The 18,588-nt window shown below is 46.1% G+C and overlaps 1 protein-coding gene and 1 long non-coding RNA gene across 2 annotated transcripts; both read left to right on the top strand.

Moving 5' to 3' along the window:
• The first annotated feature begins 115 nt into the window (after positions 1 to 115).
• On the top strand, positions 116 to 7,745 carry HEBP2 (heme binding protein 2). The gene is made up of 4 exons (XM_020287224.2): positions 116 to 338; positions 830 to 965; positions 1,676 to 1,856; positions 7,199 to 7,745. The coding sequence occupies exons 1-4, from the start codon at positions 237 to 239 to the stop codon at positions 7,395 to 7,397; spliced, it is 618 nt and encodes a 205-aa protein (XP_020142813.1). The 5' UTR covers positions 116 to 236; the 3' UTR covers positions 7,398 to 7,745.
• Positions 7,746 to 10,237: 2,492 nt separating this feature from the next.
• On the top strand, positions 10,238 to 13,459 carry LOC142870929 (uncharacterized). Its single transcript, XR_012919265.1, has 3 exons — positions 10,238 to 10,379; positions 10,462 to 10,612; positions 11,413 to 13,459. It is a non-coding gene; the product is annotated as an uncharacterized LOC142870929 (long non-coding RNA).
• The last annotated feature ends 5,129 nt before the right edge of the window (positions 13,460 to 18,588 follow it).

Here is an 18,588-nt window from a genome sequence, read left to right as displayed (position 1 = left end):
CGGGCAGGGGGCGCTGGCCCGGCCCGAGCCGCCCGCGGTCGGGTCTGGGCCTTGTCTGGGTCGCGGCGCCCCCTGGCGGCCGGAGCCGGGCGCGTCCGGCGGGCTCGGCGTCCGCGCTGCGGGAGGAGGGACGCGCGTCTGCGGGGCGGGGACTCGGGGGCCCCGCGCGCCGGGCGGCCCAGGTGCTGGCCCTTCGCGGCGCAGCTGGCCGGGCTCCCGGAGCGTCGGCGCCGCGCATGGCCGAGGTGCTCCAGCCAGACCCCGGGGCGGCCGCGGGCGCGGAGGCCCAGGCCGTGGAGACGCCGGGCTGGAAGGCCCCGGAGGACGCGGGCCCCCAGGTAGGCGCCGGGCACGGGCGCGGGGGCCCTGCCGGCCGGCCGGGGCGCGGGCCCGCCTCGGGCCCAAAGGTGCCCGCAGAGTTAAATAAAAAGTTCTTTAAATGGTCCCAGCCTCTACCCCGGAACCTGCGCAGACGGGAAAATTAGGTCGGTTAGCCGTACCCCCAAGTGCGGGCCGCACCTCAACTTCTTGTCTTTGGAGTCGGGGGTGGGGGTGGGGGTGGGGGTGGGGGCGGGGAGATAAGGAACTCCCAGAACCCGCAGTGGGACCCTCCGGCCTGAGGATGTGTAACAAATAGGTGCTGGATTTTGTTGTTGATTTGTTGGTGGCTTAGAGCCACCGTGGTCCCTACTCCCGTGGACCCCGGGGCGGGGCAGCCCCTAGACAGGCCGGCTCGGGGAGACCGGAGATCAAGGCCCCTGTGCCCTTGCATCTCAAGTCCTCCGTCTTAGAACTGGTTCTTCTAGAAGTTCTCTGTGTTCCATTTTAGCCCGGAAGTTATGAGATCCGACACTATGGACCAGCCAAGTGGGTCAGCACTTCCGTGGAGTCTATGGACTGGGATTCAGCCATCCAGACCGGCTTTACAAAACTGAACAGCTACATCCAAGGCAAAAACGAGAAAGGTAAAGGCAGCTTTTCCTTGTAATACTTACATTGTGATTGAATCTCCAGGCTTATTATTGAGTTTTAGCTTATTAAGGAAACGTCCTTTATAGTAGAAAAATAACCACATCACCGAAGACTTAATGTTTTCAGACAAGGACTCTCCTCCAGACCCTTGGTGTCAGCCAGAGGAGGGTCACCCTGGGGCAGTACTTCTCCGCCTCTGTGCTCTCTGTTTTCTGCTGGATGAACTGAGCTCTCTGTAACTAGGGCTAAGATATGGCTAATGCTTCCAGATAATTTGGTGACACATAGGGTCAGAGACATCAGGAGGCAGGAAGGTCCCAAGATTAGGGGTCTCAAGTCATAACTTATGGTTCTGGCTCTGCCACTATTTATATTTTAGCAGATGTCTTAGCCTACAGGACCTCATTTTCTGAATTGTAAAGAAAAAAAGAATCGACTGGACCATGTACTCTCTACTTTTCCCTTCTATCTCTAAAAATGTAGAATTTGTGAACCAAAAGTATCCATAGTACAGAAGGTGTTTAATATGGTAGTGAATAATTAATAGTTTTGTCCTTATTTTTTAAGATGAAAATTAAAGGTATATCATTTATGTCAATAGTGTAAATAAAGTAAATCTAGAGACTAAGATCAAAAGGGAGTAGGTTACATTTTTAAACGCAGTCATAAATACACTAAATTTGCTTTCATTTTTATGGCACAGAGATGAAAATAAAGATGACAGCTCCAGTGACAAGCTACGTGGAACCCGGTTCAGGTCCTTTTAGTGAGTCTACCATTACCATTTCCCTGTATATCCCCTCTGAGCAGCAATTTGATCCGCCCAGGCCTTCAGAGTCAGATGTCTTCATTGAAGACAGAGCCGAAATGACTGTGTTTGTACGGTAAGTGGTAGATAATTTATAGCCCTGCTGACTGCCGGTTTTACTTGTGTGCACTCAGTTTAGCTCCTATGCAATTTCAGCAGGCTTTTCACCCTCCATAAATCAGGTATAATACATTTTGTGGTGGTTTTCTACTGGCTTAGTTTTATATGTTACTAAGGTCTGTCACAAGATGTAATCAATTCATTTAATGAGAAGTCTATTGCATACCTTTCATCTATAAGATAAAATACAAATTATGTATCCCTCTATCCCCACTCCCCCCCCCAAAACCCGTAAGACTACCTTTACCTGTAATCTAATTAGACCGGAATGAAAATACCTTAAAACACAGTACATGATACCTATCTTAGTTTGTTCAGGCAGCTAGAAAAAATACCATAGACTGAGTAGCTTATAAAAAACAGAAATTTCTCAGTTTTGGAGGCTGGGAAGTTCAAGTTCAAGGTGCTGGTAGTTTCAGACTGGTGAGGGCCCACTTCCTGCTTCACAGATGGCCCCCTCCTGCTATATCCTCACGCGGTGGAAGAGGCAAAGCAGCTCTCTGGGGCCTTCTATAAGGGCATTAATCCCATTCATGAGGACTCTACTCTCATGACCTTATCACTTCCTAAGGCCCCACTTCCTAATACCATCATATTGGTGATTAAGTTTTCATCATATGAATTTGGGGGTGGGGGTTCACAAACATTTGAGTTTACAGCATTCCACCCCTGGCCCCACAAAATTCTTGTCCCTTTCACATGCAAAATGCATTCATTCTATCCCAATAGCCCCCAAATTCTTAACTCTTTCAGCATCATCTCAAACATATAAAGTCCAAAGTCTCATCTGAAGATCATCTAAATCAAATGTAGGTGAGATTCAAGGTTGAATTCTTCTTGAGGCAAATTCCTCCTGCTGTGAACCTGAGAAATCAAATATGTTGTTGTGTGCTTCCAAAATACAACGGTGGGACAGACACGGGATAGACATCCAAAAGAAATGGGCAACAGGTCCCAAGTAAGTCTCTGCCCTCCAGGCCCACTGGGGTGGATGTCCCGCCTTGCTGGACAGGGGTTAGATCCTATCCCATGACTTTGGGTGGCGCCACCACCACTGTGGCTCTATTAGGCTGAAATCACACACCAGTAGCACTACCAGTAGGCATTGCCCTACTGGGGACTCTATGTAGTGCCCTGCCCTTGCTGTGGCCCTTTGCCTGGGTCACACACCCAAGGCTCTTGAGCAGCTCTATCCTTCAAAATCTAGGTGGAGATAGCCACACCCCTGTATCTTGTGCATTCTGCAAGCTGGCAGAGATAGTCCTGGATGGATGCTGCCAAAGTTTACTGCCTGTGCCCTCCAGAGGGGTGGCCATTGCAGCCCACGCCACATCTTGGTCCAATGGAGCTGAACGTGGGGTGGCCAAAGAGTGCTGCAGTGGTACGAGTGTGTAGAGCTGGGAGGCAGTGCTAGGCAGTGAGCGCCAAGGCCCCACAGGTGCCCAAGACCCTTTCTTTGAAATTCTTCTGCCGCCCTAGGCACTGGCACCCAGGGACCTGTGATGGGAGGGGCAGGCCATAATCTCTGAAATGCCTTTGGAGTCATTCTTGCACTGTCTTGGAGAACCGGTCCTGGCTTCTGTGTAGATGGCAGTTCCATACTAATCTCCTTATCAAAGGGTTGCCTGGCCACACCCTTGTTCTTTCCTGAACAAGCTTTCTCATTTCTTTCAATGTGGATAAGAATTTTCCAAATTTTAAAATTCTGCTTCCCTTTTGTCTAAAAATTTAATCTTTGAATTTTCTCTTCTTGTATTTTACTATAAGCATTCAAGAAAAGCCAAGCCACACCTCTAACTCTTTGCTTAGAAATTAGTTCAACCAAATATCCTTTTTCATCACCCACAAGTTCTGTGCACATCACACTAGGACACGAACACAATTCAGCCGAGTTCTTTGCCGTGTCAGGACAAGAATCACCTTTCCTCCGGTTTCCAGTAATGTGTTCCTCATTTCCATCTGAGAATTCATCAGATTGGCTTTGACCTCAAAGTGCCACAATCTGGTACAACTCCCATGTCTCCTTGGAACTGCCCTTGCCATCCTCAGTGGTGCCCTTGAATTTGTCACGTGATCACAGTCCTCTCCCACGTGACCCCTGCAGCATTCTGTTCTGGTCTGTTTCCTTAATACTTGCCCATCCTTTAACTTTTGGAAAGTCACTCTCTTGTCATTCCTTTATCTCCGTGGGCTCCTGGGTGCCCTGGCCCAGGAGTCACCACTGATGCCCATTGTTGACCCTCCTGTCACAGCCGACTTGCTCTGGCTGGTCATTCACATTGCTTCTACTCCTGAGTCTAATGACCCTTAAGTCTAGAAGTATCTCCAGATCTGCTTTCCCTCCTCACTGGACATCTCTATGTAGGGGTGGGGGTTGGGGAACCAAACTCAACAGCTCTAAAAATGAGCCTTCCTCCAGTTCTCAAACCTCTGCTTGTACAATGCCTGTCTCCCCAGCAACTAGCTTTATGGTTGTCACCCCGCACCGTTCCCTGACAGCTGGTCTCTAAGTTGGCCCACTCACCTCAGAATGATTCATGATCTGGTCCTTGTTCTCCATCGTCATCGTTACTTCCTAAGGTCCTCACCCTGGAAGGACCACACCTAAGTCATCTTTGTATACCCCGGTGCATGCCTGACACTCCCAGTAGATACAGGGATGTGTATTGATCTCTGTTGAATTTTTTCTTGATGATTTCACATGAGTAGCCTGCAGACTGTTTTCACTGCCCCTTGTCTCTCTCTTCTTCCACATTGTTACTCCATTTGAAAATCTGTCGGTTCCCTCTTGCTTCCTGGGGGAAGCTCAGACTGTTCACATGGTGCCCAGTGCCTCCTGTGACATGGCTGTGCCCTGTCTCAGTAGCTCCTCTTCCTCTGACGTGGGCTCCACTGACCTTCCCACCCTTCACGGAACATGGCACGTTCTTCCACGTGTCTTTACCTTTGAGCTCAGGCACGTTACTCCACTTTTCCTTGCTAAAATCTCCTCTTCCATAAAATGTGTGCAATCATAGTGCTTACCCATCTCTTAGGGTTGCCATGAAGATCAAATGAGGCAATTCACCTGAGACACTTAGAGCATGCGCAGCATACGCTCCTAGCTCTGGTGCGCGCTGTCTCTTCCTGAAGGGCCCACCCTCATCCTACAGGACAAATGGCACCTCTTCTGTGATGCCTTCCTCAGTTTCTCCAGTCAGCCAGTTACTCTGTGCTTGGTGCCCTTTCTTTTGTGATTATTCTTCTAAGGTATAGTGACTTACCTGTAGACTGTAACTTCCTCAAGGATAGGACAGCAGGTCACTGTGTCCATATATTCTAGCCCCTAGCGAGACAGGGGCACGGGGGCTGGTGGCACAGCGTATGGTTTGCACACTGAGTGAAGCAGTGGATAGTTCATTGGAGAACAACATGTATTCAGAGAACAAGAGATGACTTCCAATTAGAGGGTTCCAGATTTGATTTGAGGGGGAAAAATGGGATCTGAAAACAAATTCCCTTTGGACAGAACATACTCATTATTGGCTCTTCATTAAGGAAATAAATAATAAATTTAGGAGCCAAAATGTTTCTTAACACATGGCTCAGAATTATATTCAAAGGACACGATTCAAATGGTAGAACAGAAGAGTCGTATCAGCTCACCCTCAGTGTTTTATCATGTATACGTGTGCATACAGAGAGCTCTACACTTAAAGATTTAAAGGGAACTGTGTGCCCAGAATGATTCGAGGTGCTGGATAGACACTGTTGAATAAAACAGACATGGTTTGTACTCTTGAGAGTTTACATCTTATCTGAAGCGTGGTAGGATTGATTTTTTGCATTGTCACATTGATAATAAGACTTACACCAAAGAAGGCATATTAGGAATATTTTTGTCTCTCAGTGTTTCTCTTATTCTGAACCATCATATTCAGATTCGTTGTGCTTGCATGTCAGCAACTCAGCTAGCTCACTGTGCTGTCACGGTTTCATCTCAGTATATTTTCATTTTGCCCTACTGGGGACTCTCTGATATACTTTAAAATCTATACTCAAACTTTTATTCTTTCTCCACATTTTGTTTATATCTTTTGACTGCCTTTTCTTCCCTACCCACTAGCAGCCTCTTAGCAGGCTCCTCCTTGCCAATCTATTTCCCATCTATCTGCCTATATTATCCAGGTCCGATCAAGTTACTGTTCTGCTCAACATCCTTCAGAATAATCTCAAAAGGCCTTAGGCTAATATATTATACCAGGTTCTGCCTTCTGGCCCTGACTCACCTTCCTGGCCTCATTTTATGCCTCACTGTGAAAACACTGTATTTTTAGACTTCTGTTCCTTTTCCTATCCCCTCCCCTTTCTTTGTTCAGCAAAACCATCCTCCATTCCAGGCTGAACTCAGGCGACACCCCTCACCCCAGATGTCATCCTGTCCTCAGTGTTCCCATAGCACTTTGATCTTGTCTCTGTTAAAGCTCCCCTTGGGATGTATAGAGAGAGCTGCCAGACGTCGGTCTCTTCCATTCGAGTATAAACTCATAGAGGTCAGACTATATCCTGTTCATCTGGAAGCCAGTGTGTACTCTTTTCCTGAGGAGAGGAAGAACGGAGCAATGTTTGGGAGAAAATTCAGAGTCTGGAAGAGGAGTTGTGCTGGGGTTTCAGGGTGCTTCTCTGACTAGCAGCTTCAGCATGTGTCTGGGAGCTTGTTAGAAAGCAGACTCTCAGGCCCCACCCAGAACCCCTGAATCTGCATTAAAAAAAATTTTTTTTGTTTTTAGTTTTGGATACATAGTTGTATGTATTTACAAGGTACATGTGATGTTTTAGTACAGGCATACAATGTGTAATAATCAAATCAGGGTAACTGGAGTATCCATCACCTCAAACTTTTATCATTTCTTCGTGTTAGGAACATTCCAGTCCCACTCTTTTAGTTGTTCTAAAGGATAGCTAAGTTATTGTTGACTATAGTCACTCTATTGTGCTGAATCTGCATTTTAACAAGATCCACTGGTAACTTGTATGCACTATAAAGTCTGAGATGCACAGGGTCAGAGCGCATGAGACCGTTTAAGTTTCAAATCTGTCTGTCAACAGATGGTAGGAGGGACATGTCTTCCTGGGCCTCTTGCAGTCACACTTAGCCCAGGAATCCTAGGGAGGGAGTAGAGGTCAGCAGTGGAGAGGGGGCAGCTCTGAAGCTGTGCCTCACTCAGCTCTCCTGGAGCCAGCTCCTGCTTCTCTTTTCAGACTGATACTCGCATCGGTCCTAAGATCATTCACCGTTATTTGCTTTCTCCTTTGTAGGTCTTTCGATGGATTCTCTAGTGCCCAAAAGAATCAAGAACAACTTTTGACGTTAGCAAGCATCTTGAGGGAAGACGGAAAAGTTTTTGATGAAAAGGTTTACTACACAGCAGGCTACAACAGCCCTTTCAAATTGCTTAATAGAAATAATGAAGTGTGGTTGATTCAGAAAAATGAACCCTCCAAAGAGAATGAGTGAGAAAATGAAAAAAAATTCCATCTCCAGGGGCAAAACTTCTGTTTAAAATAGACATCAGCACTACCGATAAGTGTGAGTCTGGTCTCTACTTGAGAGTACTGCTATGCATTAAGCTTATTTCCAACGTGCCTTTTTAATGCTTGATGCTTTATCTAGATGCACATATAACAGGGGACAGTAGGCTATACACATGCAAATCGGTCACCTGTTTCTGTGAGGATCCTGGGAAATGTCACTTATTTCCTTTTCCTTTGCTGCATCACAATCATGTTGCCTTTTTCTGCTTGGATTTGTGTCAGTTGGATGTTATGCCTTCCAGATATTACCAATAAAAATGTTGAAGATTAATCTTTTGTGGAACCACCAGGCTGTCTGGCCTGAAGAGGTGAAATTCAGTTGGACACAAAAATCAAATTGTCTTTTGCAACTGTCAACGCTACATTCCCTGTTGAACCCTCTTCCCCCATCTGCCCACTGCCTCCACTGCACAAGGCTCACCCAGAAGTGTTGGTTAACCTATTGTGACAGAGAACAATACGCTTATCAAGTTAGGGACTTCCTATCCTTTCTGATGCTCAGTAAAGGCGTGTTTTTTGAAGAAATGTACACAAACATATAATTTTAAAGTTCACTTGAATTTTTAAAGTATTTCATATAGTATTAAAGGTCTCCAGGGACTACAGGATTTCAACCAACTTGAACAGTCAGCCCATTTTGCAGCTTTTTTGTTCGTGAGCAATCCAGCTGGGTAGAACTAGCCCCTGCCAGACCCTGGCAGTTTATAGATGAACTCAGGTGAACTTTCCTCATTACCATGCTAAAATCTCCACCCTGGGAGGAGCTACAGCTTCATTACCATGACATGCAACCTGTGTTCTAGAATGTCGACTCAGCATGCCTGAGCAAACAGAACCCCTCCCTACATGTGAGGACACTTTTTTTTTTCTCTATTGCCCCATAAAAACCCCCGGCCACTTTCCCTCAGTGAGAGACTGCTTTGGAGAATGCTCCCGGTGCTCTCCTCACTTTCTGCAAGTAACAAAACTCTTACTGATCAAGACCCACGTTCTCCTAGAGAGTTGTTTGTTGCTCACCAGGTGAACGAACCCTGATCTTTCAGGTAACAAAGCATTATTCAAAGAGTGGGTTGCTGCAAAATCAAGGAGGTTAGAAATCTTTGCCTAATTGTGTTGGAAAGTGCTTGTCCTAGAAAAGATAAAGTCACAGTCAGACACCTGGAAGCCTGTTACGAAGTTTGCCTGCTGGGCTGTAGGCTCCTGGAGGCTGCCGGCTTTACAAGCTTGCACTCCTAACTTCCCACAATTACAGCTGCTTGTGAATGGTGTGACTTCCAGTTCGCATCACAGCAAGTTTAATTAGAGACTGGGCACTCACTTATCAGGAGACAATCACTTGTACGGGAGATTTGAGCATCCAGTGAATGAGAGGATGGGGCCAAGGGATGTCTGAGGTCCCTCCAACCCTGACATTATATGATCTCTCTCAGAATTAATCTCCCCGACCTGGAACCTGGATACAGTAGACCAGCATACCTGTAGTTAACAGGGTCCGAGGCTAACATTCATGGATTGCCTTCTAGATGCACCGTTCTGAACACTTCCCCCAAATCACCACACTCAACCCTCCATTTTACAGATGACGAAATGGAGGCACAGAGATGTTAGGTGACTTGCCCAGATGGAACAGTGAGGGTGGAGGCTGATTCGAGCCCAGGCAGCCTGACCCTGGGGTCCATGCTGTTGACCACCAGGCCCCACGGGAGCGGCTCTCTCAGGCGCTCCATTGGTGGCCTGGTGCTACATGGTGGGGCTTTTCCTACATGATTGTGACTTCTGAGATACCTTTGAGACTATAATTTTTTGATACAAAACAGGCTAGATTTGGGGTTTTGAAATCATTAAGGACATACATTTTAAAATTCCAGGCAATTATTTTCCAAAGGTACGTGCTTGAGTTGCTTATTGAATTTATTAACCCCTTGCATTTTTAACACTTGCCAAAAAGACATGAAATTTCTTTTAAAGCACATTTACTATTATCACTGCCTGGAGGGCCCCTTCCAGCGCTCCCGCTGACGCATGGCCACCACCCTAACCTCCACTGTCATGAGGTGACTGTTTCTGATATTTCTTCTCTAGTCCTACATGCAACAGGAACCTCTAATGCAATAAATCCCATTTTAAGTGAAAGAAGCATATTTCTGATGACCAAGATTCAGTTGTAGTCTAAAACATAGTCAAGAAAAAATTGACTTTGTACCAAATTCAGGGTATCCCATTTTTTCCTCTTCCTTAAATCATAACTGAAACATTTTTCAGTGCCAAATTGATCAATCCAGAGAGTATTTCTCACAGCAGTGAATCATTTTAAGTATGTGGCTGTCACTGATTATGCAGTGTCCCTTATGTTTAACATTTATCTATAGGAACACAGCGTCTAGACCCTTCCTTAAGGCTCTGCCTTCCACTGGTGCTATTGGTCTCATTCTTGCTCCACCAATTCGATCCTCTCCTCCCCCTTGCAGTCTCTCCCTATCCACATGCCAGTAGGCTCAGACTCTACTACAGGACAATAATTCCCATCTCTCCCCTGCCTTGGTTATCCATTTTCTCTGGAGAGTTGTCCAGAGTCTTCCTCAGAGCCCTAGGTCATGAGGAGACATCTTGGGGACCATGCTGGAGGGTTAAGATTGGGCAATGCCCACCCCCACTGTGCATCCCACAGAGCTGTCATGTGTTTATGGATAAGTCAATCTTCTCTAAAATTATGTTTTTAAAAAGTCTGAAAACTAGTCATTTAAACTTAGTGCATTGCCTTTCTAGTCACTGCTGATTCTCCTTCAAAATCTTGCTTTGTCCCCTAAAGATTTCACAGAAATGTCATTCATTTTCCTTCATTCTTTAAGTCATTACAGAGTCCCTACTGTGTTCCAGGCACTACACCAGGGACTGGGAAGTGCAGGTGAGTGAAATCACCTCCCCAGCTCCGCACCAGGGGTATCCTGTTCACCAACTTCAATGACATCTCTCACTCTTCTGTTTAGCCCACCTTCCTGCTAAGAATGCAGTGGTGACCATGGCAGATAAGCCTCCTGGCCTGTGGAGTTTACATTCTAAAGAGTGAGGGAGTTCAAAACAAACAATGGGATTTGAAATCGTGGCAAGTGCTGTCAAGAACTGGAAGGGGACATTGGGGTAGGCTGTGGTTTGTTGGGTGTGGTGGATGTCACATGAGGTGGGGGGCATCTTGGCCAGTGGTGACAGCAGAGGAAGAAGGCCACATTCGGTACCCAGAGCAAAAAGCTGCACACGCTGCTTGCTGAGCAAGAGAGCGCTGTGCTCACAGCACACGGTCTCTCCAGATAAAAACTGCTGACCTTGTACAGGGCTTTCGGAAGCGTGGAGTTCAAGGATTAACGGACTTTCAGAAGCATTTAGGGATTGGCCGAGCCTTTAGTTGTGGAGGTGTGGAGGTGCCAGAGTTTGGTTGCCAGAGTGAGGCCACTGCTGATTAGCATGGTTTAGAGGCCTGGGTTAGAAGCAAGGTTACTGATGCGAAGTTGTCATTGATTGTTTCTGGTACTTATTTGTTTCTGTGGCCAAAGAATGGTCATTTCTATTCTGGGATTTGGAGTTGTGGCAGACAACCACGTGGAGGTGTGCCATGCAAATTCACCTTCAAGAAAGTACTAGCAGCCCAGCTGTTACCTTCTCCAAGGTGTACTTTGGAATTCAGGATAAGGACACACTACTGGGGGGAGGGGTGGCCTAGCCTCTGCTGGAGCAAAGCAATGGTAGCTGGCAGCATGCTTTTTTTCTGACAACTTCTAGCCAGTGACTGAGCAAGGTGGCGGTACAAGACCTAGCCATTTCTGCTCAACTCAGAACACCTCTAGTAAACAGTCTTTGCTCCAGAGCTTCTTAGTGGACTGGTAGAGATTTTGTCAGATTTGATGGCTCCTCTGTTCAACCCTGCTTTTCCCTTTTCCTTTCAGAGGTGTAACTTCACCACACATCTTTTGCACTCCTAACTCTGTCTCAGCCTCAAATTGGCACAATTGGTACCAGTGGCCCAAGAACATGGATGGTAAGACAGCGTTTGAGACTGAGTCACTCACTGGCTGGTTCTGAGGTCCCCGTCCCTGTTGCATAGACAGATCCTGGCACATGAAGGCTGTGCAATTATTAAAACTTGAGATGAAACAGCACGCTGGTGCAGAGAACTGCAGTGACTGGTGGATGATTCAGTTATTTAAAATATGGGGGAAGGGTGGATAATAAATACAAGGACAATGGACTTGAGTGGTTATTACTAAGTTGGATTGATGTCCTACAGGTGGATAATGAAAAGCTGAGGTCAATTAATAAGCAATTTAAAACTAAGGGTGATAGTTGGAGTCACTTTGGTGGCTTGCCAACAAGTCCTTATCCCAGGCAGTAGCCAAGCAAACGCTGAAGGGCAAGCACAGGATGTGATGGTAAAAGTAGCTAACGGCTCACAAACATTCAGCCAAGCCAGGTCTGTCCTCCTGTCAAGGTGAATCAATAACGGGAACCTAAAATGTGTGATGGGGACATCTAGTGGATGCCCCTAACAATTTTGACTTTGAGTATTTTGAGCCTGTAGAAGAGACCCACCTTCCCCCTGAAGAGCTAGAACTACCTTCTCTCCCTTCCTCCATCCTAACACAAGGAAAGGCAATGTCAGGGTCCTTCCCCCATAAGGCAACAGGTGCCCCTCAGGAGCTGTCCCCACCCCTCCTCCTGCCTACTGGGCCTATAACCAGAGTTCAGCCACAACACAATCTGGCTGTGGTGTGCTGGGTCTGGTGAGGGAAGAAATGGACTGTATGCCAAAGGAGCTGCAAAAGCTACCCAGCATGCACTGCAGGGGCCAGGGGAGTACTGAGGGACTCGAGTCTGAGGGTGCTTGGTCAAAGGTGCCAGATTCATAAAACTAGATACAGGAGAGTTTATTGAATCGGGGATGTTTCTCAGGATACAGGATTTAACACCATGAGAAAAAATGCCAAGAGACGGTGCAAACTCACTGCTCTAGGGTGGCTCGGTAGAAGCCTAGAAAAAGTGATCAAAATGTTGAAGTGCCTGAACTGCTGAGACAGACGACAGAGGAAGGAATGAGAAGGCTCAAGGAGGGAGGCATGCTGGAATTGACACAGGAGGCAAAGTGACCGACAGGGAATTATGCGTCACAGGAAGGCCCAGAGGACCCGTCATTCACCACGGTCTTTGGGCTGCACTGAAGAGAGGGGCTAGAGCCTCACCAAGGAGCTCAGTGGGGGCTCTCTTCTGCAGTCTGGGGCTGGCAGGAAAGGCTGTGATGGACCCTGGCTTGCCAAGAGCAATGTGGATAAACGATGAGACCTCTGAGAGCGCAGACAGCAGTGCTAACCACAGAAGCCAGCGTGCCATCGTTGGTATATTAACCACTAAGTGCAAAATGACACCCAAGGGGCTCTAACCTGTAAAGTCTTATGGAAATGGTTAATAGAACATGGCATCCCTAGGGAAAAAAATAGAAGGGTGGTCAGCAAGGATAACGCTTGATATATAATCAAAGAGAGCAAGAATGGATGAGCAGGGGGGCTGAGAGAGAGCATGCCAATAAAAAGAAGCCCAGTTTCCTTACCAGTTTCTAGACTGAGCCAGTTTTCTGACCCAAAGCTCATTAACTGAAGAGGTGACTGGATCCTGGGGGAGAGGTCCCTGCAAGTGTGCACCGTAATGATTCCCCAGCCTTTTTCCAAAGGATTCTAAGGCCTTTACTCAGGTGGCTTCACACTAAGGAAAGAGGAATACCTGGTTATATCAGGGCCCAAATTAACATTTGATACCCAGAAACCCAAAGTATCATTATAGTTTCTCCTCTCCCATTAAAATGGGAGCATATGGAGTTTTAAAAAAAGAAATGTTCTAATCAAAATTTGGCTTACAGTAGGTCCCCTGGGTCTGCAGACCCAGTGTTGGTTATTTGCCTAATCCCTGAATATATAATTGAGATTGACATACTTGGCAGGTAGAATAACCCCACACTGGTTCCTCTATGAGACTGTAAGCCTTGAAGGCTCCTCTTTCCCAAGCAGGGTAGTAAATCTAAATCAGTATTGTCTTGAACAATATTTTTTAAGCTCCTCGGGTGAACCTCAGCTTCTGACCATGATGGTGAAACAGTAACCGTTTTATCTTTCCATATTAAACAACTAAAAACCCAAACAAAATATATAAAACAATGGTCTTCAGATAATGAAAGTTCATAGCATAGGACTGTGATCTCTGAGAGAAGGGGGAAAAAATGAGGTGAGTCCAATGGATATTCAAGCTAATGGCTTAGAGGCAGTTTCCAGGCAGCAAAGCAGGGAGGAGGAAGCCAGAGACAAGTGGTCTTGCTGAGTTGAGGAGACAGAGGTCAGTGTTAAAGGAGGCCAAGGGGATAGAATTTGTTGGGCAGAGTAAATGAAAGGAGGAAGAAGCACACACAGAAAGAGCTCTGTAGATCTGCAGTGGGTCCCCTTGTGTCCTTGGCTTAGTGAAGGTGTGAGAAGAAACTACTTTAGCCAAGAAATGAGTAACTGGAAATACTGGAACAATTAATTTATAGATCACATGTGGGGCCAGGAAAAATGTATGTTTCCACTAGCCAGAGTAGAAATAACTCATAATGCATGGGGCATCAGAGTCCTCAAAAGGGTGTTGCTTTAGTAGTGAGGTTAAAGTATCCATAGACCAAAGCCTTCTCTGGACTTCCCCTAACACAGCTTGAAAAGCAAGCTTTGGAAAAACCAAATTAATGTCAAGAAACTTGGCTGTGCACCATAATAAAACCCAATACTATTTAAAGGAATACAACAAAATCCATCAATAAACAATATAATGTTAATTCCCAACCTCCAGTAAAAAATTACTAGCAACACAGAGAAACAGAAACATATTGTCCATATTTAGGGATAAAATATCATAGAAGTAGACCCAGAAGTGACAGATATGAAAAAATTAGTAGCTTGAATCATGATCTGGCAGGAATGACCCTACTGACCATCACACTCAATGAACCACTCAGGTACTTAGTTCTTCCCATTCCTCCAACTCTGGTTTTCCAGGGTCAATAGTCCTTGTACACAAAGGGTGTATGCCCTCCCTAGGCAATATAACAAGAGTCCCATGGAACTACAGTCTACTGCTGCCACTTGGACACTTTGGCCTCTTTGTGTCCAGGGACCGTTAGGTGAGAAGTACCATGTAGTGAGGGGTAATTGACCCTGAACTGCAAGAAGAGGTAAGCCAGCTGTTAGATGATGGGGACAGGGAAGAAAGCATGTGCACTCAGCTGGTCCACTGGAGACACCCTATGTTCTCCTTGCCCAGTGGGAACTGTGAATGGACAAGTATAGCAACCCTTGTCTGAGAAGGGTTTGGCTCCCAGGAGCTCAGGACCCTCAGGAAAGAGAGCTTGGTTCACACCATCAAGTAAGACACCAAGACCCGCAGAGATGACAGTTGAGGGTGAGGGGAATTTGGAATGGAGGGAGGAATGATGAGAACCCATTGTAGCCTCAAGACCAATTGCAGTAAGGTGCTATATAGTTGGTTCCACCAAACTCCTGTTTTTTAAAATTTCTCTCTCTGTGTATGGGGAGGTGGATCCACTTGGGGAAAGGGGCAGACTGGGGCAGGCATGGAGATGTGTCACTTAGATCCCCCTACAAGAAAAAGCTGGCCATCTAGCTGTGAGAAGTGTGGGCAGCTGACAGCCTCCAGAGTCCTCCTTGGCTTTCAAGCTGAGGTCATGCTATTCTCATGGCAGGAGGGGCTGGTGACCAAAGATTTAACTAACCTATGGAAATCAAGAGGACAGAGGACATTTTACTGAGAGTGGTTTCTTACCAGAGACCAAGCAAGGCAGCGGTACAGGTACCTAGCCATTCAGTCCAACACAGGACTCCTCCAATGATGGCCTTTTTCCCCACGTCCCCACTGGGATGGCAGTCTCATGCTCTCCCTGCCCAATCATGGTTCTTCCCTTTTCCCCCTGGTGGTGTCACACTCCATTAACTCTGTCTCAGTGTCTACTGCCTGAAGAACCTAAACTGGCAAAGGAATTTAAGAACTTTATTTTCAATAGTTAAAGACTCTAAGGCAGGAAGTGGTTTCTGTCAAGGGGCAGAAAGAAGGCAAATGAGGCCAAATCTCCATGAGTGAGGGAAACAGTGGCAGACCTCAAAGATAGTGCAGGCCACAGCAAGGAGTTTGAATTCTATTGTAACTGTAACATGCAATCTTGGAAAGGTTTCAAGCAGGGGATGCTAGGAATTATGTGTGCTGAGCTGAGAATGGTCAAAGATGCATAGGAAAGGCAGGGAGGGGAGGCCAGGTGGGAGGCTTTGGTCAAGAGATGACAGTTTGGACCTGAGCGGTAGCAGTGGAACTGGGGAGAAGTGATTGGATTGGTGATACAGCTTGGCAGTATGGCTGATTTATCTTGCTTATGGTTTTAGATGTGGGGTGGAGAGGAAAGAGGCCACAGGATGCCCCTAGGTTTGGAGCCTGAGCCATTGTGTGAATGGTAATGCCACTAAGTGATAAGGGAAGGGGTTTCAGGAAAGTAGGGTTTTAGGAAAGTAGGCTCTACAGTCAACGACAGACCACATATACCACAGTGGTTCCCTAACATTATAACACCTTATTTTCACTGTACCTTTTCTATGTTTAGATACAGAAATACTTACCATTGTGTTCCAATTGCCTAAAGTATTCAACACAGTAACATGCTGAGCAGGTTTGTAACTTTGGAGCAATAGGTCACACTATCTAGTCTAGGCATATAATAGGCTGTACCATGTAGGTCTAAGTACACTCTGTCATGTTCACACAATGATGAAATCACCTAATGATTAGGAACATCTTTAAGAGAGGCATGACTGTATTAAGTTTGAAATACCTTTAAGTGCAGATTTTGAGTAGGCAGTTGATATACTTATCTGGAATTCATGAAGGAAGTCCAGACAAGATATTTAGGAGTTACCAGAACATTTCATTTATCTAATACTATGGGATTATATAATATAAATTTACCAAGGGACAGTATAACTTGAGAAGAGGGCTAAGAACCAAGCCCTGTCACATTATTTCTCTTCTTAAAAACTAAGAAACAAAACCCAGATTCCTTGGGATGACATCCCAGGCCCCCTACATTCTTGCACCAGATAACCTTTCCTGTCTCATGTCCCACTGTGTTATTCTAGACTTCCTATTTTAGCTACATGGCTTCCTCTAAACACTTGCCTGCATCTTTGCTTATGCTACCCTCCCCCATTTGGAATGTCTTTCTTCTGCCAGCTGTCCCTGCTGGGTGAAATCCTTCTCACCTACAATGTCTTAGCTCAGGTTTACCACAGCCAACCCCTCCTGTCTGCCCACTCAAAAGCAATGGCATCTTCCTCTGAGAACATGCCACTCAACTGCAAAGTGAATGAAAAATGACTTACCCATTGGGTCTGGAGGTGGACAGCTCATGGCTGGTGCAGTAACTCTGGATGCTGTCAACAGACCAAGTTCTTTTCTCCTCTGCCACTCATGATATATGGCTTCCATCCTCATTGGTGCCTCATAGGTTGTGGGATTATTGTTCCTCATCCAGCCTCCCACCCATCATAGGAAGAAACAGGAGGAAGGAAGCCACACGAGGAGGGGATGGCAAGCTTCCCAGAAATTCCAAGACTATGCCCATGTCTCATTGGCCAAAGGTGTGTCCATGGCCCTGGTGACCACAAGGAACTGAGCAGTACAGTGTTTTGTCTGGCTGTGTTACCAACCTGAACATTTTCACCCCTTGGTAGTAGATGTTGGGTGAGGTCCCAGCAGAGCTTGCCAGAGCCCAGGGTGCTTTTCCTTTGGGTCTAATGTAATGTTGATATACATTTTGCAGATAATTGTGTATCTTTTTCACTAAGTTTGAACCCTTTACTGATAACTCATCCACACTCTTCTGCATACGGACCCCCTCACCCTTACCCAGCAAAAACACAAAAAGTATTTACTAAAGGACCTTTTTTCCATCACTAAACAATGACTACAGATTGCTCTAGCCCTTGTTGCGTGAACTCTGTGGAAGGTAGTATAGAACAGCTCATTGAGGAAAACTGTGATAGTTACCGAGTAGCTTATGAAGGAAAATGGACCACAAGAGTCAGGTCCATGTTTTATTCAAAACACCCTCCTTTACCCCCAGCAGTCTCCTCATAGCCAACAAAGTACATGATCCCATTATGGTCATTTTATGATGCAATCTGAGTTATACAATTACGCACGTGGAGGCTGAAAACACTAAGGCACAACCAAGGAAGCCAATCCAGTGGTTCCCTGTCCACTCCTCCTACGATGCCCACAGAGTGGGGGCGCCACCTGCAGGTGGGGAAGAAGAGACTGGGACACAGAAATGCCTCCTTTCCATGCCCTGTCATTGCGATTCTCCAAATGAATAAACTCTCATCCTCACACAAGCAGCAGCAGCAGCATTCAATCAAGATTCTTCAGAAATAGTAGGAGGGCAGAAATCAGACTCAAGTTGAGGCTGTTTCCAACTGACAGCCAAACTGAGCACTTGTTTCTCTCCCAACTCTTAGGAAAAATAAAGTGGATATAATTTAGTCTCGGGGCTTCTGTGATTATCTGTAAGTCTTGGGGGGCCATCAAGTCTACCCTCATGGAGCTTTTGAACAAGATCCAGTCCACAAACAGAAGTGAGCCCACAGAGGAATCCAGTAGCAAAGCTGAAGACCCAGTATGTTTCAGGGAAAAGTCTAGTTTCTTGTCTCCCTGTATGTTAGCCATGCCTGAGAAAAGTTCTCACGTCTCTCCACATACTGCATCATCTGAACGGCCAAGTCAATACATTATTTTTATTTTATTCTAAAGTCCACAGGACATTATTTGGAGTTGTTTTTCCATGGGTCCTTTTAAATGGCACCAACCAGTGTCTGTGATGTTCTCTCTCCTCTCTGTTGGGTCCCCACCTCCCACAGGGACCTTCTGGTCTCACTGCTGTTGTTCTGTTAGTATCAAGCAAAGCACTCAACAATTCTGCACAAGATGACCTATCTCATTAGCCAAAAGAACACATGTACAAACAAAAAGAAATAAGTTTCAAATATTTA

This window comes from Microcebus murinus, chromosome 5 (assembly GCF_040939455.1).
Source record: "Microcebus murinus isolate Inina chromosome 5, M.murinus_Inina_mat1.0, whole genome shotgun sequence".
In the NCBI taxonomy this organism is placed as follows: domain Eukaryota; kingdom Metazoa; phylum Chordata; class Mammalia; order Primates; family Cheirogaleidae; genus Microcebus; species Microcebus murinus.
The sequence above is the reverse complement of the archived record's forward strand: the minus strand, read 5'-3'. Positions and strand labels throughout refer to the sequence as shown.